This window comes from Chroicocephalus ridibundus, chromosome 5 (assembly GCF_963924245.1).
Source record: "Chroicocephalus ridibundus chromosome 5, bChrRid1.1, whole genome shotgun sequence".
NCBI classification, from domain to species: domain Eukaryota; kingdom Metazoa; phylum Chordata; class Aves; order Charadriiformes; family Laridae; genus Chroicocephalus; species Chroicocephalus ridibundus.
The window spans coordinates 33,557,194-33,578,662 of NC_086288.1; the positions used below are offsets into that span (position 1 = coordinate 33,557,194).

General features: G+C 46.3%; 1 protein-coding gene across 2 annotated transcripts in view; it reads left to right on the forward strand.

The window, feature by feature from the left end:
* GPRIN3 (GPRIN family member 3) overlaps window positions 1-15,487 on the forward strand; it is a 35,533-nt gene extending 20,046 nt beyond the window's left edge. For both annotated transcript variants that reach the window (XM_063336295.1, XM_063336296.1), the window contains exon 2: window positions 8,483-15,487. In XM_063336295.1, coding sequence (XP_063192365.1) covers window positions 8,592-11,030 — 2,439 coding nt within the window. In that variant the 5' untranslated portion in view covers window positions 8,483-8,591 and the 3' untranslated portion in view covers window positions 11,031-15,487. The remainder of the gene's footprint in view (window positions 1-8,482) is intronic.
* Window positions 15,488-21,469: the final 5,982 nt, after the last annotated feature.

Here is a 21,469-nt window from a genome sequence, read left to right on the forward strand (position 1 = left end):
GAGAAGGAGGTGAGCTTTGAACTTCTTTAAGCAGAGCCAGGTGCTGGAGAACCTCTGAGTGAAAGTGTCTTGTGTGACTGTGGTTGCTGGACACATCAGGGTATAGAAAAAGACACTGCGATCTCTTCTGATACAATGACTTGCTGGTAGAGGTTAAAAGCAAAATGCGAGCAGGAGGGAAGCTTACATGCACGCAGAAATTTACATCGTGGTGGTGGTGAGGGCACTCGGGCTCCCGTCAGGGCTCCATGAACAGGCACTGGAGCTGGACATGGTGGTTGCTGCTTGTCACCGGGCTGGGGGGAGACAGGCGCTGCCCACAGGGAACAGATGGGACACAGGCTAGAACATCCCATCTCAGAGCAGAGCTGCGGTCATACTTCCTTTTAGATGGACATCTTTCTAATTGAAGGGTAACTAATTATTCTGCTGCCAGCAGGACAGTAAAGCTGAATCAGGCTTGGTCATCGTTCAGTTTTTATTCATGCATGGTTATGGGCCTGCCATTTGCAATATCTGCCAGTTGCAGATATTCCCACACATCTGTCCCTGGGCGACTGCTGAGGTGCACATGTGTCGCTGGACCATGTTGGGACAAGGTCCTGCTCAAGCTCACAGGCCCAGACTCTTGGATGAGCTTGTCAGCACCGTCCTCACTCAGGCAGCCGTGGGACTTGGCCTGGTTCGCACATTTCAGCCTGAAGCTGGAGCAGAGGGGTACCCAAATCTGGTCAAGCCCTTCCTGGGTGCACTCTTTTTGTATCAGTCTAACGCTGCTCATGCCGGTACCACTTTTTCTGGCCATCCTGGGGTCATGCTAGGGATGGAGTTGTCCCTAAATGAGGGTTCTTCACCCAGTGTGTGAGCACCAATCAACACACGGAGTCGAGACGTTTGTTTTTATTTCAGTTCTGCAGAACTGGGTGCCTGGCATTTAACAACAGCCAGCAGACCTCACGTTTCAAACCACCCAATGTTTATAATGATAAAATACATCTGATTGGTGAATAATGGTTCATTCCCCACTCCTAACTATACATATGCATCTAAGCTCACGTTTAAAGCATTTGGGGAGGTTACCTGATTAGCATGCTCGTTATTCACACACAGATTTTAGCATCATAATTACCCAGGGTTGGTTTGGGGTACACTTTTGGCTTGAATTTGCTCCAGAAGTTATATTTTGGTATCTTATGTCTAAGTCAGCAACTGGAAAAGAACATGAGACGCAGTGTTTCGTTTCACATCCTACTCAAGGTTAGGTACATTCCTTGATGCCTCAACCGTGTCCCAGCCGAAACTTCTTGATACACATTTAACTTTGTTCTTTAGACATCATAGTGACTGGTGCTTACTTCTAAACTAGGATAAACATTGAAGTACCAAAATTATAGATAGATGATCCCTTGTGCTCACTGCTAAGTACCTGAGAGTACTTAAGAGAGATTCTTTCTGGGCGAGCCTCTTCTGCAGCCCTCTGGACACCGCGCTTTCTGGACTCCCAGGAATTCAGCAAGAGTCTAGGGAGCAGAGAGAGGCGTAGATTTAAAGAGAGCATGTGCAAGAGCTACCTGCAGAAACACGAATCCGACAATGCTATCTGCATGCTGCAGTAAGAAAATATTGTAAATACTAAATTTAAAAGTGTACTTAAAATTAATCAGAATGGCTTTTGCATCTAATTGAGTAGATTATATCATTCGCAGTAAGGTTACTGTGGCCTCTTGGAAGGGCGTACTTAAAGTTTGGTCAAAAGGTCAGTGAAATGAAGGAAGATGCAGAGCAGTTTGCTTTGAACTATGCCCAGAGGCCACTGTGCCATTTGGTAGGTCTGGCTTAACCCATTTTCTCATATGCAGGTTGTGGGCAGCAGATTAAGCTGAACTTTGTTCTCCTAAAGTGGAGCTCCCATACCCTGTGCTTCGCGAAGTTAAAAACTGTACCTGGCAGAGAGACGCAAATGAGAGGAGTCAACAACCAGAAAAATGAATTTCTTCAGCTTGTACAAAATATTGCTAGATAAATCTCCAGTAGCTGTCAGGCTGATTGGCAGGCATCTCTTTTTTGTCAAAAAACAGCAGTGCATCTTGCCCTTGATTTCTCACCCAATTTTCCTTGGTTTGTTACCATTACAAAGCAAGGGCAAGCAGAGCCTGACATTCTTCTTAAGTACTTGCCCTCTTTTTTTCCTTTTGGGCTCGTTTCCCATTTTTCCTGCCACCTTTGCCATCTTTCAACATCGTGTCTTGCCACCTGTGTGAGCAGACCTGCTGGCTGCTGCGGGCTGCAGCTCGGCATCCAGGAGGAAGAGCTGCGAGGTGCGGTGAGGAGCCAGGCTGCGCCCCGACAGCCCTGGCAGGAGCTGGGTTTTCTTGGGGGCTGTTTTGTGTAGCCTCAGTTGGTAGTTTCAGCTGATTTAGTATTGCGGCGTGCGTCACGGGTGGTTAAAAAAGCACTTCTGGTGCAGGTGCTGGGAAGGGCTTTAGGGAGGGGCTGTGGGGTTTTGCTGGGTGGTGTGCGGAGGGGGTGCTTTGGGGTTTGCTGTAATATTAAAACCGGTGTCCTAGACTCTCAGTGAGCAGGCTTGTATGAACAAAGGCCCTTTTCTCATGGGGCATGCATGCGTGTATCGCCACAGCATTTCATATAGGCCAAATATGCAGAGGGGTTTCATATATAGATGCGCGTTCATTTCCAAAGGTGATTAAAGGGTATCCTTCAATTTAGAAAATACTTTAAATCCTGATGGTCAGGAGAGAGAAGGGCACACAGAGGATCTGTGTCTGTGTGTTTGCTAGGACTTCAGGCTGGCCAGAGCCTTCCAAAATTCAGAAGCAAAAACTTTCTCCTAAAGCAAAAGTCCCTATCCCAAAAAAATAACAATAATAACTGAAAAGCTTTTCAAATAAACCCTCACACACCTAGAGTTAAAAACTCACATATTAGAAATGTGATTTTTAATATAGTGAAGAATAAAAATAAACAGGTAAGATACGAGTCCTTGTAGGCATCCCCTCGCTCCTGGGCAGGGCTGCAGCCAGCACAGGGGCTCCTGAGCTGCCTGAGACTGCCCGGTCCTCTCCAGCCCCTGGGAGATTCCTCCTGTCACCCTTGGTGCCTGGCTGGATGCTCCCTGCAGGGGCTGCCATGTTCCAGCTCCTTCTTAGCTTCCTCTCCAGCGTTTGCCCCCATGGGCATCAGCCCATCGAGCTGAGCTGTCTTCCCTTCTCCTTCTAGAGGCGTGTGACTGACCCAACCAGCCTTTTAAGGGAACGTGATAGTGAATGCACAAATAAGACACGTACCATCTGTCACATCTTGCCCTGTTTCTGTCCTCAAGGCAGATGTGATAGAGCCAAACGAGGCTTCAGGTGTGAACTAGTATGACCTTCATACTATTGAGCGGGGCTGTGACAGCTAGCCCTGAGCCCAGATGCTGCAGGAAGAGTGCTCAGATACCATGATGGATGGGCTCAGCTGATGAGCGGAGTCGAGGTGAGTTGAAGTTTAAGGCAGCAGAAAAGCATCAAGAAGCAACAGAAAAAGGTGAATAGCGAAAAAGGGCAGAAAACACCTTATTGTGCTGAAAGCACTCTAGCAATAGGCTTTTGTCCGTCTGGGCTGACTAAAGTCCTATCGGTTCATGGGATAGTGAAGGAGTAAATAGGTATTTTGCAGTATCTGCTAAAGTGTTACAGCAGTTCTTCCCACTGACTCACCAGAGGCCAGTCAAAAGCAAAACACCACACACAGTCACCCGCTTTGCATAACATCTGCAGAGAGGGTGCTGCAGCCCCGTGGTGTCAAACTTGTTGCTTCTGCCGTCCACCTCCCGCTCTGTCTCTGGCGTGGGTTCCTGCGGTGTTTGCAGGTGTGGCCGGCACTAGCATGTGCTGTCCCCAGGTGTCGGAGGGGAAGTGGGACTTCGTGCACGTTCTCCTTGAAATGCCAACCCCGTCTCTTGTGGGAACCGCGTGTATGCAAGGTATCTGTGGGCATCCCCTGTCACCTCTTGCTTCCCCGTGATTGTAGTGCAAGCGTCTGCCTCCTGTCAGCATCCCAAAGCATGTCAAAAGATGGAAGCTGTGTGTATCTAATATCTTACCCCTTCAGGCAACTTCTTTTGTATTTTAATGAATATGTCTTTAGTTTGTGCTGTCCTTCATTTGTAGTGCCGGTCTTCGGTCCCTCAGATAATTAGGAGAAAATAACCCATGAAGCAAATTTTTCACAAACAAACAGAATAACAAACACCCTTTGACGCTAAAAAGAGGGAGTCACAGTGTTTACAGAGAACAACAACTTAATGAGCTGGAAAAAAAAAAAAGCTGGGTGCAGAATTAGAAGGATGCAAGTACATATGTATGTTTAAAATTTAAAGAAATGTGCTTCACGATCTACATATTCAGTGCTCTGATATGAGTTAGTGTACCAATGTCTTTTCCTCGGATCGGTGGACAAGAAGGGAGGCTGAATTCCTGCTTCAGCAGATGTTTATCTTAACCCATGCAGTTGTATGATGATTTTAGTTATGGTCTGAGAGATCATATGGTGAGATTAGAACTGTTAAGAACAGATGTTCAGTTCTTCCATTCGTAGAGACAAAGGTGAAGAGAGGGCTCCAAGAGCGGGGGGCTCAAGGAATGGAAAGCTGATGTGAATACACAACTGGGGAGGGGCTGCTTGATTAGTTTGGGAGCTGCTTTTTAATTGTTTTTCATTATTTGGTTTTAAATTCTTTTTAAACTTGAGGGTAAATGGAGATGCTGGCAGTCTTATTTGTGCTTTTGCAGATTTTCAGATTTTTTTCAAGAGGGAATGGGAGGCAGACTCTTATGCTGGAATTTCCTGGAAAATTCTTCATTTGTTTTATTAAGCATACAGACTTTCTAGTTTTGTTGACATTCTCATAAGCAGCAAGAGGGAAATTTGTTGTGTTGTTTTATCAGGGGATGGGTGCTACTGAAATAAACAGGACTGTTATTTTGCATTGTCAGCATTGAGTTGCCTGGAAACTTCTTGAGGTTTGGGGTTTTGGTGGCTTTTTTGTTTGTTTGTTTAAAGCACACAAAGAAGACCTACTCAGTGAGAAGAGTCCATGAAGGCCTGCTGGCCATGCAGGAGCTCTCCCAAACCATATAAGCCAAACATAGACCTCGTTGCAAAAGGTCCAGAAAAATTCTGTGTTGAGATAAGATTGGCACAGTCAGGCAGACTAATTTGATCTGAAAGACTAAGTGAAGAACTGTGTTGGTGTAGAAAATCTGTTCTTATTACTTAAAATTGATTTTGACCTTTGTGGAGATACTAATTTCACCTCCTGATTAAAGAAAATTTTGAATGATTGCTCCAGGTCAGGCATACAACACTTGAAAAATTCATCAGTGATCTTGATTTGTTTTGGCATGTTTTTTTGTCCTTTTTGTATTTCTGTTTCTTCTAGGTCAGTGTTGCTTGTCGGTTGGAGTCCTCACTGCCTTGGCAGTTGAATGGTGTTGCCCACAGGTCCTAGTGTTGTTCTTCACTCCTATATAATAGGACTCCAATAAGAAAAATGAGATAATAGTCATAAATAAGACGCCAACAATAAAAAAATGCCTTTCGAATTCTGTAGTTAGTTGGGTTTGCTTGCTTTTCTCTTGCATAAGACTTATATTTCATTCTGATTTTTATTAATTCTTAAGAAAGAGCAAATTTGTAAAATTGTCAAAAATTACCGCATTTATTTAGACTAGTACGGTGCCTTTGGCTCTTGTCATTAGGATGGCTTAGTAAAGATTCTAAGAAGAAAATAGCTTCCATGACTTTGACAACAAAGTCTTTATAAAAACCTTATTCCCATAAACTAACTCATTTTCAGAGTTGTCCCAAGCAGTAGAATGACTGACCCAGCCCCCCAGCCCACGTTCAAGGGCCAAGTGAAATGTCTGGATTATGCTGTTATCCCACACCAGAAAATGGGTCCGTGCGGGGCTTTTGGGGGGAGAATTTCCTCTGTCAGCATTGTATGTCGAGGGCTCAGTAGCAGAATCACTTTCAATTGGCAGTAGTTTAAAAGTGTGTTTCTTGTGATGCTGGTGAAGAGCACTAAACAGAAGGAGGGAATTCATGTGGGGGTTCAGATCAGAACTAATTCACTTAATTGAAAAATTCGGAATCGTTCCCCCGTTGAGTGGGTATGAGTCAAAGACAGTGCTCTGGCGTGCACATTGCCTTTCACAGTTTTTGTATGGCAAAGAGCCAAACAGATTTGCTGTGCCATCTTTATTTCTTCTGAAATGGTTCACCAAGTAGTACATCTCATCCTAAAACTGGGGGTTGGTTTTGTTCCATTATTTGGTTAGTTGTTCTTAAATAAACTGTGGATGTAAAGAAAGAAATGTGACCTGCCCAACTGTATATATTGGTTTGGTTTGCATGGATATTTGGAAAAGGAAAGAAGAGAGTAATAGAAGTTAGACAAACAGATCCCCAAAACCATCTGCTCCTCTCCTCACGGTCATTAGGTGTTCAGTCATAGCACAACAGCATGAACTTGGAGCGGCTCTCCTTTCCTTCAGGACTAGGTTGGCTGGCTTTGAAGTGAGCACAAAATGAAGTGGAGACATCTCGTAGGCGGTAATAAACTTCCACAGATCTGCAGTCTGGTTTACATAAACTCAGTACCTCTCAAAGCTGAGCAATCCTTAGGCTTGCTGGAAAGCCTTTTTGGAGTGATGCAGGGCTGCTGTCACAGACTGCAGCTGAGGAACTGGGGATCCTTCAGGGGCAGGATCACAGTTTCCCAGGCTTAACCCAGCAGCCTGTGTGTATCTGTGGTTGGACAAAGCCCAAAGAGATAGTATAAAACTAATAAATTATTAATATCTGGAAGACGTAAAGCTCAATGAATAAGAAATAAGTTGCAGCATTTTCCTTTTCTTAGAAAAATAGGCTGGCCATATTTGTTTTCATTTTCCTTTCATTGAACGTTTTTCTCCTGTTGCTCTTTCAGTACCCTAAGGTGAAAAATTTAGGATTAATTTTACAGAAAGGGAGTTATACTGCTGCCGTTCAGGCTGCGAGGAGGCAGGAGAGTAGGGATGTTTGCTGGAAAAGGCTTTTGCTGATTTTACTAGCAGGCAGGGAGGGTCTGGAACAGCTGAGCACAGCTCAGCTCCTTCCAGGAGCGTCTCCCAAGTAATGTAGCAAAGGAGACCCCACTGTGTGCCTGCAGAGACATGGGCATGCAGAGGTGCAGTAATTTTCCCAGCATCTTCCCTCTGGTTAACAAAAACCTAAATGTTCAGAGTGTCTCACAAGTCTCATACCCCGTGCTTTGCTGGCAGCATACGCTAGGGAAAGCCTTTTAGAAAAGCATAGGTAGCCTGCGATTTAAAAGAAGACTGGAGTGGGATTTCATCACTGGCCACCACCGCTCTCCTGACACTGACATGGATCCAGCTTTTGACCTCAAGCAGGATCCAAGTTGGGCAGTGCTAAGTCCTTTTGAAAGCCCAGCCAACAAGCACATTTGGAGATCGCCTCCTATTTGAAGCGACGGTTTCTCTGCAGTCCTGGCCATATTTCAACCTGGATAACTCTGCTCCACCTGCTTAAAATCCCTCCCCTGTATTTCACAATCTAAGGCATGGGCCCCTCCTGTTCTGCGGTGCTGAGGTATTTCATGCCCCCTGCTCGTAAATTGATTTCTAGATCATCTGTGCCTCCGTTTATCAATCGAGATGGCTTCCTTGTAATTATTTGAGAGGGTCTAAATGTGAAAGCAGTTAGTATGTGCATAGCCCTGGTGCTGCATGGTGCAGTAGCTTCCCTTGGTGTTTATCTGCACCACCCAGCAGGTTGCCGTCCCTCCATATTCCTTTCACCAGTGAGGTTTGGGTTCATCCACATTAGTCTGAATTGACCCGTTGCCCACTGTGAGCATGTCCTTGTTGGTAGTGGAGTTAGAGGAGTGGTCTCCATGAGAAGAAGGGGGAACTGGTGGTCAATGAAGGTGTGGGATCTGCTCAGGTCACAGAGTGGATCCTGAGGGAACTGGATCTCTTCTTACCGTAGGCACAACAGGCAAGGTAGCGCCTCTCCTTACACAGGTGGCTTGCTAGAGGATTTTATCACAGTGAGTTTATTTTGTGACCTCAAACTTCTACATGAAGCCTGCACCCCTTCCCATTCATCCCTGCTTTCACTTCATATTTCTTTTTTTTTCCTCCCTCTTGGCATGTCATTATGTTTTCATTAATGTATCAACAACAGGACAGCTGCTGTTGCTTTGTCCCTAGTATTGTCTTCTCCATTCAGAGCTTGGAATTGTGAGATTCTTGAAATCCGTGTCTTTGATGTGACTTTTAGGCAGAATCAGGTGCATCACTTTCCCCCTCGCCTGCAAGTATTTCTCTCCAAGCTAGAAAATCAACCTGTTCTGGGTACTTTTTCTTCTTAAATCTGACTGCTGCTAACACTATGTTTCTTTTATTAACAGATTAGCTTTACGGGAAGCCTGTTGCCAACAGCCAGCCCTGTTGTACCCACCACCTGGCAAGAAAACTCCAAGGAGAACCTGAAGACGAACGACATCTGGGAGGCAGTCCATGGGGACTGTACCAGATCCTCTGAGATCTGCCAAGCTTTCCCTGGCCACAGCTTCTGCAGAGGAGGACCACCTGGAAGATCTGCAGCCTGCTAAGCACCAGCCCCAACTACCCAGTGGAGAGAGGGCCAGCAATGGCTTCCCGTGCACGCCGGCCGGCTCTGCTGGAGTTTGCTTGTTCGACCTGAAATGCACGGCGGCTGCTGGCGTGCAGGGGTGCGAGCAATGCCGCGAGGACAATGCTAGCCAGCAGGAAGCCATCCCTCCTGGGCTGGCCAGCAAAGCTGCGGAGGGGTGTCCTGCAGCTGTAGAGCCTGCCGGTTGCTCCCAGCCAGCGGGCAACCACGGACTGGCAGCCCCAGCCCCATCTGCAGCAGGAGCCCCCTCGGCGGGGCAGGGGCTGGAGATGATGCCAGCCCCCCAGAGCTCCCGGCAGTTTGTGCAAGGCAGCCAGGCAAAAATGAGCTCCCTGACGCAGATGGATGACTCTGCCTTGAAACCTCAGGGGACTGATGATCAGCCAGCACTTGAGGTGTTAAATTATTCTTCCCCCGGTGACCCTATTAGGGCTAATGAGTCCTGCCATACTTCTCAGGCAAACCTTCTGCAAAGAGGGGAAAAAGACAGGGGAGCAGGAAAAAATGGTTCTGCTGTGTGTCAGTCGGCCTTGCCAGCGAGGCACACCGAAGCTGAGCTGGGAACAGACCCACAGACCATTTCAGAGGCAAAAAGCGGGGTTACGGGCACCGTACAGTTGCATCCCACCGATAAAACTGAAGCGGTGCAGAGCAGCGAGGCACCAGCCCAGTCTAGCCACGAGAGGCACCAGCCTCTCCAGCCACGAGAGGCACCAGCCCAGTCTAGCCATGAGAGTCCGCATCCCGTACGCAACGCAGACACTGAGCCGGGGAGTCCAGGCCCCACACAGCTCTCTAAATTCAGAGAAACGGGTACAATGACGGTTCAGCCGGAGAGCAGCTCTTTAACTCAGGAAGCAGTAAGCAGGACGTGGCGAGATGCTGAGGTTCAGGCTGTGGCTAGTGTGGAGAGCAAATCAGCCTCCACCAGTCCCAGCATCCTTGCTGCCTTCTTAAAAGGGAATCCTCCTCCAGAGGAGAAGGAAGAACTGCACATAATTTACCAAGGAGGAATGGGGCTGAGCCAGTCTGCACTTACTGACAGTTTATCCTTGCAACAAAAGTCCCCATGTTCTCCTGGTATGTCAAAATCGACTGTTGTTACAGCTGTGACTGCTTCAGCCCAAACCCAGCCTGTCAAACTGCCTGGGGTCCCATCTGACGTGGTGTCTCCAGCGTCAGCAGATAATGCAAAACCTGTTCTCCCCATCTCCCCTGCAGGCGTTACCTCCCAGGGGACATCTGTGGGGAATGCTGAAATGATTGGTGCGGCCTCTGACGGCAAGGATGCTGCTCGGCTGCCTATGGATGCTCCAGTCCCACCAAAGCCCATCCCAGTTGAGCAGCTTGCAGGTGACTCCAGTAACCAGACTCCAGCACAGCCTGGGTCTGGTGCTGGCGCTGGTGAAGCCAGCACCGCTTCTGCTGCCGCTGTCCCAGGAACCGAGAACAACGTGCAAGATCTTGTCCATGATGCAGGAAGCAGCAGGTTACCTTCAGTCTGTAGCCCAGACAGTGAAGTCAAGCAGAAGGAGGTCCAGAGCAGCTCTGAGCAAAAGCCTGTGCAAAGTAAAGGTGTGAGTCAAGGGGAGGCCGTTCCTAGTCAATCTGTGGTAAAACTAAAGGAAGAAAACTCGGTGGTGCTTGATCCTAAAGGCGGGATGGATGCCAGCAGCCAACCTGCCACTGTCCGCGTAAAGGCGTGCTCGGAGGGTGCAGATGAAAAGGAGAGCAGAGGCCAGGGAGATGCTGGCCCGGCACAGATGGTCAGTGGCCAGAGCCTGCAGGCAGGACTGATGCCTGTGTTGAGTGTGAGCCCTACATGTCTCCCCCCTCCCTTGGAGGCATCAGCAGCTCCCCAGCAGCAAGGCCTCCAGGCCAAGGAGCCCAGACGCGAGCTTCACGCAGCAGCAATTCCTGCTTCAGATCAGGGCTTGCCAAACCTGGGGGAAAACAAAAAGCATCCTACCCCAGCCATGGAGGCGAAAGTGCAGGTGAAGCAGTCCAAGCACGTCAGGGATGTTGTTTGGGACGAGCAGGGCATGACGTGGGAGGTTTACGGTGCTTCCCTTGATCCAGAATCCCTGGGAATTGCCATCCAGAACCACTTACAGAGACAAATACGGGAACACGAGAAACTGATCCGGGCCCAGAACAGTCAGACTCGGAAATCCATTTCCTCGGATACATCCTCAAATAAAAAACTGAAAGGGAGGCAGCACAATGTGTTCCAGTCCATGCTGCAGAATTTTAGGCGTCCTAATTGCTGTGTCCGACCCGCTCCCTCTTCTGTGTTGGACTGACATGGTTTGCAGGGGTGCGTATGTGTCTGCGGTGGTAGAGAGAATCCCTCCCCTCAAGTCTCGAGTCCTGCTGTTCAGTTCTGTTATTGGGGTTGTGATGCAGCAACAGTGGAAAATTATTCCCCTTTGTTTTCTGACTAGCCACGCGCTCCGTCACGTCGTTACTATTGCCACAGCTGGTGTATTTCCACATGATGCCCCCATCCCGACTACTGTCAGATGAAAAGCTAGGCACTTAGCAAAAGCACAAATTTAAATTGCCATCTTGCTGCAGGGAGAGCAGCACCTTCTGATAAAGCAAGAAGCAGAGAGATTGTCAGAATTATTATGGGAAGTTATTTGTGTGCATCTCGATGTCTTATACAGAGGGGTGGGCTGGGGAAAGCTGAGCGAGGTGAAACTAAGGTCCAACAGCTGTAAAGACCTAACGCAAGACAACTTTCCTGGTGTGTAAGTTACCCACGCTGAGGCAAGTCAGTGAAAAGGCTATGGACGTCGATCACTGAGCAGTCTCACCTCTGTTGATACTGTGGGGCACCGTTCTCATGTGAGCCCCAGAGAGCCAGGTCCTCCCCTCCCGCTGAAATGGAGGACCAGGCAAAGGGTGAGGATCAAGGCTCTCTTTGGGAGAAGTCAAGTCGATGGGATTTTGATGGCTAGAAGGAGAGGTGAGAGAGGGAATACAATCTGTGGGCTTTTCCTCCCCTGCATCAGCCATGCTTAAGGTACGAGCAGGTGAGGCACGAGAGGGCACATCAGTAGATGTACCCGCATCCGCCAGGACAGTGCCCTCGCTCGCGCTGTGATGCTCCAGCCAAGTCTTTCAAAAGCAGCGAGCCATTCTGGCTCCTCAGCCGGGGTGAGCAGCCCCTGCTCCCAGCCTCCCGCGGCGCTGAGCACCTCTCCTCTCAGTCACCCTTTAAAGTGATGTGGATCTTTTTTTCTCTCTCCAGAGATGCACAGTAGCATTTTTCTGTAGGAGCAGGCTATCCTGTGCGCCTGGGTCCATGAGCCTACATGTCTAGTGTGTTACGCTGATTTTTTTTTTTCCCCCCTTTAAGTCCTTAGCCAACTCTTATCTTTTTTGCAGTATTTTGGTGCTTTTCTTGCTGCCTTTCATAAACCAAATACCATTTATTTAGCCTGTGCATATTTTGTTTTACCTAATGCTCTCTATATTATAAAACATTATATTGTTAACTTGAAACATTGACTTTACAGAAGTACTGAAATCTTGAGACAATCTTTGCTGTATTTCTAATGTTAGAAAAGTTGTAGAAACTGCTAATAAAAGGTAGCGTAGTGACTGTTTCTGTAGAAGTGTGGTATACAATAATGCCTCAAATATATGTTGGTTGTGTTTCTCACCTTTAATAATATTTTTCAACCTGGGAAATGTGTTTCCCACTAGCTTTTTATTCTGTCTGCTAGAGTTCATGATGGGAGGCTGGGGAACTCCTGCAGTTTGTAGAAAATTTAGTTTCAATCCTGCAAAGCACTGAGGATTTGGATATTGTAATCCTGCAGAGTACTAGAGTTAAATAGGGCTTATTTTTATTCCATTAAAGATTTTTCATGAATCATGATGATAATTTATTTCTGTCTCTAGTACCACACACCTGACTTTTACTCTGTAGATCATACTCTTACAACTTACTCTGTAAATCTTACAGGTTTACATAGTGCAAAGGAGTATTAATAGATTTTTTCTTTTTTTTTTTTCTTTTTTTTCTGTAAAGCAGACCTGAGATGGTCCCCTTTTATTTAGGAGGCCAGACTTTTTGAGTATATCAACTGCCAAGCCTTCAAAGCAGCTGTTTTGGGGCAATTTTTCCCCAGCAGAGAGGTAAAATACTGTAAGATATAGTATTTTAACCTAGCTTAATGAAAGGTGTTGCCCCTAGGTGTAGTACTGAACTGACTCCTAGTTTTCCTCTGGTGTATTTTTGGGGGCATTATGGCATGTCCTTGTTGCATTTCTGTGCGTTATTTCAAGTCCTCTCCCACTTGATGCTGAATTGCTAATTCTGAAATACCACATTAGAGAGTGTGTTCCCACCTCTGCCTACCAGGAGGAAAGTCACCTACCTTTTTTCTGTTAGTACTGTTTCCATCCCCTTCCTAGCAGTGTTTGAGATGTGAGTTTCCTGTGAAATTTTGTGTGGGATTGATATTGGCAGTCTCATTAGGTCAGATTAGTTGACAAGTTCGGTGTCTCTTCCCACGTTGTGTCCATTTCAGCCCTGAAGAGGTTCCCGGAGTTGTCCGTGATGTTTGCTGTGTCCTGTCCAGGTCTAAGGCTTTGCGCTGCTCCTTTCGCCTCCCTTCCGCCCCCTCCTTTGCTAGCTGCTGCCCAGCGTCTTCCTGCAAAACGGTGCCCCTCGCCTCAGCTCGCGTCCCTCTCTCCACTGTCCCCCTCGCTGTAGCATTGTAAGCCAGCTTACTCCGAACTGTCCCTTTACAAATATGCTCAGTCTGGATATATAAATGGATTGTTATATTATTTTTTTTCCAGAGGAGAATAAATGGCTAACGCGCATTCACCGATTTCTATGAACTTTATCCTTTGGCTTAAGCTCTGCAAAATATTTCTAGCATATGGGTATGAGTTGCTTTGTTGAGACCAAACTGGGCTCGGCAGTGAATGAGCGGGGTGCTGGGCCAGCACTGGAATTAACTCTTTTTTTTTTTTTTTTTTTGTGAGGAACGGGAGATCTCTCCTGGTTCCCTGCAGCTGCTTCCAGCTGTGAGTCTTCACCAACTGGTCCACCCACACCTCCCTTGCCCGCCCCCCCCCCCAAATGACCTTTCTTGCAGGAAAATTTCATCGATAAATATGTACCATAAAACGCCAACAGGCAAGTTACTAAGTGGGTGCGTCTGAAGAACTGCATGGGCATAGCTGGAAGAACCGTAGTGGTCAGCAGAGCACTGTGCTTTTGTATTCTGGGAAGATACAAGGGCAAAGACGAACTACAAAATGTCGGTGGTGCGGCCTGGTGGGCGCAGAAGTCCGGCAGGCATGCATTTGAAGCCAAGCAATAACACACAAACCCAAGTCGATAATCACCAGCGTATCTCATATGCGAAATATTTTAGGTTTTCACTTTGCCTTGCCAGGGCAGACTGTGGGCAGCCTGCTACTAGTTTAACACTGGTAATTTATGCTTTCTCCTGCGTACAATGTCTAGCTGACGATGTGAATCCTTGTAGGGATGAAGCATCTTTCACCAGCAACAAGAGAACTGTGTTTTGGGTAGCAATTAGCAAATATTATGTGTGTGAGTGGTCTTGTAGCAGCTAAGAAAGACTGTTCTTGGTGTCACATCAGTGTCAAAAACGAAAGTGTGCTTGGAGCAGTGGTAAGGCAGAGGGTAGGGGGAGATGATCTGTGTGGCACCACCCTGCTCTTCTCTGCCCCATGACCCAGAATCACACTGCATTAGTTGAACGGTTAAGAACCAAGGAAATCCATTTGGGTTAATAAAAAGAGGGTTTAAAACAGAAAGTACTTTGTCATTCCCAAGAGTAAATTTCGAAAGGCTGTGTGTTTTGCTAGTATGTGTAGATGTATCCAAATACGATTCAACAAAACCACTAGGCAAACAATCTCAGTTTATTACTGCTACTACCACGTAAGAACTTCTAAAATGCACACTTTGGAGAAGTATATTCAAGGGATTCAGAAAAGTCGAATATATGCTCTAAAGATAACACTAGCTTTTATCTTGAATTTCATGACCATGTTGATGTGTTAAAGTTAGAAGTGGAAATCCAACGGAAAATCAGTGTTGAATTTGATAGAAAATTCACATTGGCTGCCACTGGTTTTCAATTTAGAAACTTGATGGAATCTACCGTACCAGTGTTTTATAACTTAGCTCAGTATATGCAAGGTTTGTGTGAAAGTATAAATTTTATTAGCTTGTTAGCTCCATTGTCTTGTTCCATGTCTGTCCTTCTACACCTTTTAAAAATGAATGCGAAAGGCTACCAAGACAGAGTAAGTCTTTCATACACAGCCTATGGAAATGACTGCTCTGAATGAGAGACAACTAATTGTCAGGCTCCATGGTCTTAGAAGGTTAAGGGCTGCAGTCTGAAAGAAACTCTCGCCTCCTCTTTTCCCCCCACCCTGTTTTTGTAATGTCTCAACCTCTGACGGTTTATTTTTTGTTGACTCTGTAATGCCTGTATGAGTGGTCAGTATTTTCAGTCATCCCAAAGGTGCACGTAGATCCTTATCCAAATGCCGCACACTACCAAATATCTCTGAAGTTACTGGATGCTGCGGTGGTCCATGGACCTGAATGTCAGGTCTCGTACATTAAAATGGCTGCAATGTTCTCTTAGGAGCATAAATTATCCCACTTGAGTCAGTGTAGGTGTTTAAAAGAAAGAATGAAGTATTACAACTGAAGTGAGACAAACTGAAATGAGTATAATCCATTTTTTAAAACAATAAATCTCAGATTTTTTAATCTGCTTTGTCCTTTCCTGAGCACCTCTTCCATCCCAGAGTTTATAATGCAGATTTTACATCAAATCCTGACAAGGAAGATTTTGTGATGTGAAATGTATCTTTCATCATTCAGGCTTCTTTAAAGAAGAAAATTATGTTATTACTGAGCCAAATCACACAGAGAGGAAGTATTTTTTCCTCCAGGAAAAAGTTTGCTGTAGGTAAGCTTATGTGTGCGTGTGTCCGTGTTTAAAAGGGGTGTACATGCATGCAGGTCTCATGCATTACCCATACTCAAAGACAGTTTTTTCCCTTTGCCCTTCTGATTGAATGCTATAGGTTTAGCATCTTCCACAAGTTTGAGGCAAGTTTACATCACTGTGCAATACAGAAACAAGGATTTTCTCCTTATCTGGTCTCTAAAAACATTTCCACAGCCATATCTAAAAAAAACCTGTTGGCCAACCTCCATGTCTAGACTGCCAACAGAAAGTGCAGTAGCGGGGGTGTACAGAGATGCACGCTGGCTTCTGAGCTTTGTGGTAATCTACACTTGAATCACATCAACCGAGTCCTGTTTGAAATACTAGACCTTAAGTTTTTGTTAGCTTTCTGCTAAGACTGACAATCTCTGGCATAGAAATAAATGACAATTCTGGCAGCAAAGTTTCCAGCAGTTGTCTGCTGCAGAATACACGTCTCAGATGCTTCTCAGCAGCTCTGCTACAGCAGGCGACCCTTCTGCTGGAGGGTCCTCCTGACAACACTTCCCTTAGCCCAGTTTATAATCAATAGTTTCAAGTATGTCAAGTGCAAGTTTAGACACTGCCCTGAAGAATTTCAATAAAACGGAAGAGGAAGATCGATGTGTTTGTGGTGCGTAAAATCACATCTGCACTCTGAAGTTGAGGTCTCAGTTGCACACTGAAAAACGCTGGGAGTTTCTACCCAGAGTTAAAGGGAGAGAGGGTGGGTGAACAATGAATTCCTGGCTCTTGCAAGCACCACAAAAATGATGGCCATGCATCAATCAGCAGCAGAAGAAAAACAACTTGGGGGCTTCTAAAGACGACTAATATTATTGTGGCTTTATTATTTTTATAGTTACGCTGACTGAACGTGATATACTGTACAAAGTAAAGCTAGTATTAGGCTTCCAGGTGTACCATGGCGTTCATTCGAGACGTACCAACAGAAGTTTGCATGTGAAGAAGTCTTACAGTGATACTAAAGCAATGTTACCCACCCGATTGAGTCTCTTAGGAATTTAATGTTTTGCTGTTTTACATCTCCTGGATTCCATGCTGAGTACAATAAAATGAACCTGTCTTAATTATTCTGGGTCTCTGTTTGTAGGCTGACATGGGAAAGGAAAGGACTTCAGCCGTTCTGGCTAAATCTGTGTGTATCTGTAAGACGGAGCAGCTACAAAGGGTTTTCTGAATTCAGGCCTGAGACCTGGCACCTTGCAGAGCTCGATGCGGTGGAAGCCACCACGTGCTGTGCCTGCCAGAGAAGAGACCCGTCTGCTTCCTTCTGTGTCAGTGCTGTTGCCTTTTCGCAGCTGCTCGCGAGCACCGGCTTTTCTGTGGTGACTACTGCTCTACCCTTCCGCTTGAATTCACTCAGCCTTTCAGCTGCCACACGGCAGCATGTTGTTCATCCAGCACGGCAACCCAGGAGCTGAGGTGGAAAGGGCAGCATTTTAACCCTGCGGTACCCTGCTGTAGCAAATTGTCACCTCCATCCACCAGCATGCCCGCACACCATGCACAAAGCTGGAGCATCAGCATCAGAGTAACCTGGGGAGGAAAATGCCCCAAAAAAGAAATTAAGTTTTATCTCATAGTGCAAAAAAACTGGAAGATAACAGATGATGGCAGTGAAGTATTTTGATCTGGCCTTGTTACAGGTATGGTATTTCCACGTGCCTGTCTACTGCTAAAGGACACAAGGACCCCACCTCAGCATACTGTTTCCTATGGTGAGGGGAGAGGAGTGGAACAGGCCCTGAGATGATGTGGTGGCACGGTGCCTCTGCTACCAGGGATGTTCTGGCTGCTCACCCCAAGCTGGAGCCCTCTCCCCAAAAATAGTTGTTTCTTTTGCTGTCTTTCTGTACTCCTTGTGTCTTGTGGTTGGCTGCTAGGGTTCAGGCTACTTCAAGTAACTGCTCAGTGCTTTGAGCAATCGCGCAGGGTACTTTATTAATGAGCTTTGCTTGATTCCTTGTCGTATGGTTCAGGTTCCTGCGTGCCAACGGCTGCCAAAGTTTGGGCTGCCTCAACCCAAACTGCCAGGAGTGGCGTGTTTCCCTACAGTAGCTGGGTTCCTTCAGCTGTGTGCCGCAGTTGGCAAGCTCTCTTTGTAGGCAGGAAAACTGAGGTCTCCCTTTCCTACTTCATCCCTGCGGTCTTCCTGCAATAGGGAAACAGCCTAGAGATCCCCCACCCCCAGGGGACTGACCCAGCAGATAAAGAACCAGTGGAGAAAACAAGCTAGCATCCTATCAAACCAATAATCACCAGTGCACGTTTTACACCTGACACAGTTTTTATATCATCTAACATAGCAGTTTCAGGGAGATAGTGCCTTCATATATAAACAATAATTCTGGCTTCACCTTTATGCATCATCTGATTTGCTGAGGACGTGAGCTTTCTCCAAGCGGCAGTACTACATCCCAAGGTATCTGCTTTGCTTCTTTAACCAGCTAAAGAAACCACCATGCCTTTAGGGATCCAAATGCCATCAAAAACACTCTGTGCAGGTGGCAGTATTGTGAGTGGAAAACTTATGATTTCCTCATCAAATTTCAAAATACTCCTGGAGAACTATAAATTGCTAGTTTCACTACACAATGTTTTAAAAAGTAGGCACTTAAATCTGCAGCTGAGTATTTAGATAAATATGGCCTCATTTGCGAGAAGCGTAGAGCGCCCTTAGGTCCTATTGAGGTCAGGTCATGGAGACTTACGGATTCTTGATATCTCCACAAAGAAAGCCACTGTTAACGAGACACCTATACCCCATATGGTAGAAGGTACCTCACAGTAGGCAACTCCGAGCAGTAATGACAGTCTGCACGTTTGGACCAACAGAAAGTTGTCCGAGCAAATTAGGAAATGGTAACGTATGCCCCATTGCTACTCGGATTTCAGTAGTGTTTGTAGGAGTGAGGGTACCACTGCTTGCCTTGCAGAGCACCCTGCTTCCTAAAGCATTGTCCTTTGCACTTACAAGAGTCACATTAAGTGGGATCAGCAGCTTGGGAAAGTGGGTGCCAGCCTGCAAAGGAATTCGCCTTTGCTGTGCCATCTTAGGGATGAATTAACTTATTTTTAAAAAAATGTTTTCTAATAGCCTGCTGTGGACTGCAGCACAAGGAAAGGATTTGGGTCATTCATGCTGAGGTTCTGCCTTAATTCCATAATTCTATTTATTTCTTTTCCTAATTAGAAACCTGCTCATGGCAGTGCTTTTTCTCTAAATCCACTTATATAACATCAGAAAGACATAAGCGAGCTGAGCAGTTAAGGACGTGTTTCTCAGGGGCTGGTGAAACATACCCTGGCAGCTGCAGCACAGCCGCTCGGCACCCGCCTTCTCCTCGGCACCCGGTAGAACATGGCCAGTGCGTAGGAATGGCCACTGTGTTCTGCAAAGCCTCCACATCCGCGCTGAGCCGGGGACTGCTGGGCTGCGTCACCTCAGGCTCAGGAAGGAGAAGAGACGAGGTCCCCCCGGGAAACGGCAGAGGTGAGGCCATCCACGAAGCTGCTCCTCCTGTGATTTGGGAGCACCTCACATTTCTTCCCTCAGCTTTGCGTCTCTTCCTTTCTTAAGGACATTTACTGAGCTATGAGTTAATGAGACAAATTGCTTAGGTTTAGTAAGTCTTAAGCTAAGGGAAAAACCTCTGGAGAGACACTGGCTCCATACATTGGGTTACTTACCCTCTGAAACGCCTGGGGCCCCATTAGGTTTTGGATGCTTTGAGCGCCTGCTCTGTAGGCAGAGGCTGGTGGACAGGCTTCCCTGTTTTTTCCTGGCTCCAGCAGGGAAGGAATGGGGAATAAATAGGGCTCACACTTGCTCAGGTCACATCCAAATGTCTCCCCACACGCCATGTGACTGTATCTTTATGTATAGCAGCTATTTATAGGAGAAATGCTGGCTAAGAAAGCAGAGAGCTGTACAGCAGTTTAGGTAGAACACTGGAATCAGATGAGTCCTACAAAACATCTGAGGCAAATGCCAATGCAGTATGCATTACAATTTTGGTTAATGATGTGAAATATTCTTTAGTACAGGTTTATCTCCTTGCCTTTACTGACATGGCTCTGCATGCTTACGTATTTCTCTGCTGGGAAATTTTTCCTGGTATCCACCCTAACTTCCCTGCCGCACAGCTTCTGCTACAGCAGGCTACAGCTCCCTCATCCACCCATCTTAAGCAGTGCTCTCTCTCCTCCCAAACTCACCCATCTTTCCAGCTTGGCTCTGTTGATGTTGAAGGAGTGTTTGGAAGAGTGAAGTAGTGGGCCGCTCTACTCTCATCTGCAATTCATGTTTTGGATGTTGCCACGAGTGATACTAGCAACAGTCTTGCATTTCTTTGCGTGGGTTCCTGTGCTTTGGGGACATACCCTGAGATCGTCAAACTGAGTGCAAATAACACAGCCAGGACATGGTTTCTGTCCCTTGGGTGGATGTAGGTGTGTAGCCTCTTCCTTGTCTGCTACTCATCTCTCACATCTCCCTCTGCCCTTGCAAAGCCAAAGCCAGGTTCTCTGGCCCATTCCCCCATGGCAGCACAGGTGGAGCGGAAAGCAATCATATTTTCTCCACTGGATATTTCCCTGAGATGGCACACTTCCCACAGGCACAGAGCTGCGGTAACCACTTCGTAATGTCCGCTCCTTCACTTGCAGGGAGAAAATCTGTCCTATTTCTTTTGTGCATTTTCTCTCTAGCCTGGCTCACATACAGGCTGGAATAGCAACTGCAAACTAATTGATGGCACTGTAGAGAAGGCTACAAAATTGAGAGCAATCCCTAAACGGTCCTAATCTCTGCTGAAACAGAAGCTGGAGCTTTTGTAGAACCTGCCCCTAACAAAAAGAGAGCTGTATGGTATAGCTTACAGCCGTTTTATCTAGCGACACATGTGGAGGTTGTGTCCAGGTTCAGCACAGCTGGTCCTTTCTGTGTCCAATGCAGGTTAAAAAAGAAAAAGAAAAAAAACTACATTGAAGCCTCCCTCTACTCGGGCATGCTTCTCTCTTTTACTCAGCCAAGAATGTATAGTGGCCCAATGTACACGTTGCTCTTTCCTGGCAATCTGCTCTGATCACACACTTTTCTACCATTGCAAAGCATCCAATACCAGCTCCGGAAGAGCTTTCATACTTCTTTAACTTGTTTGGCAAGTTTTGCTTGAATAAATTATTTGGGTCTTTCAGTGCCGTGGCTTATTTCCTTAAAAGGTCATATGCCTAATCAAAAACAAAAAAAAACCAACTACCTTTCTAGATTCTAGGAGGAAAAGGGGTTTTGGTTTCTGTGTCCCTGTCTGAGAATGCGGCAAGTGCAACAAACAAGCGTGATTGGGAAGAACACCACGTCACAGAGCTTCGCTTTGATAGTAAAGAGAAAGGTCTGTAGGGGAAAGGATGTGCTGGTTTAAGTGTTTCTTTTCCTGGGATGCTCCACACCTTTCCAGGTGAGTGAAATATATTTTGAAAAGGCATTTCAGCACTGTTAAAACAGGTCAGTTTGGCTTTCAAAAATCAAGTGATTGACATATTTTCCAAAGTGCTGCAATGTGGATGAAAATGAGCAGCAGCTCATTAAAAGAAAAATACACATTCAGATGAAAAGTCTCCGAGCAGCTTTCCCGTAAAACTGGTTTCTAACCAGCAGGCTGGACCTTGCCAGGGAGGGCAATGAGAAAGGAGACTCCCATCTCTCCCCA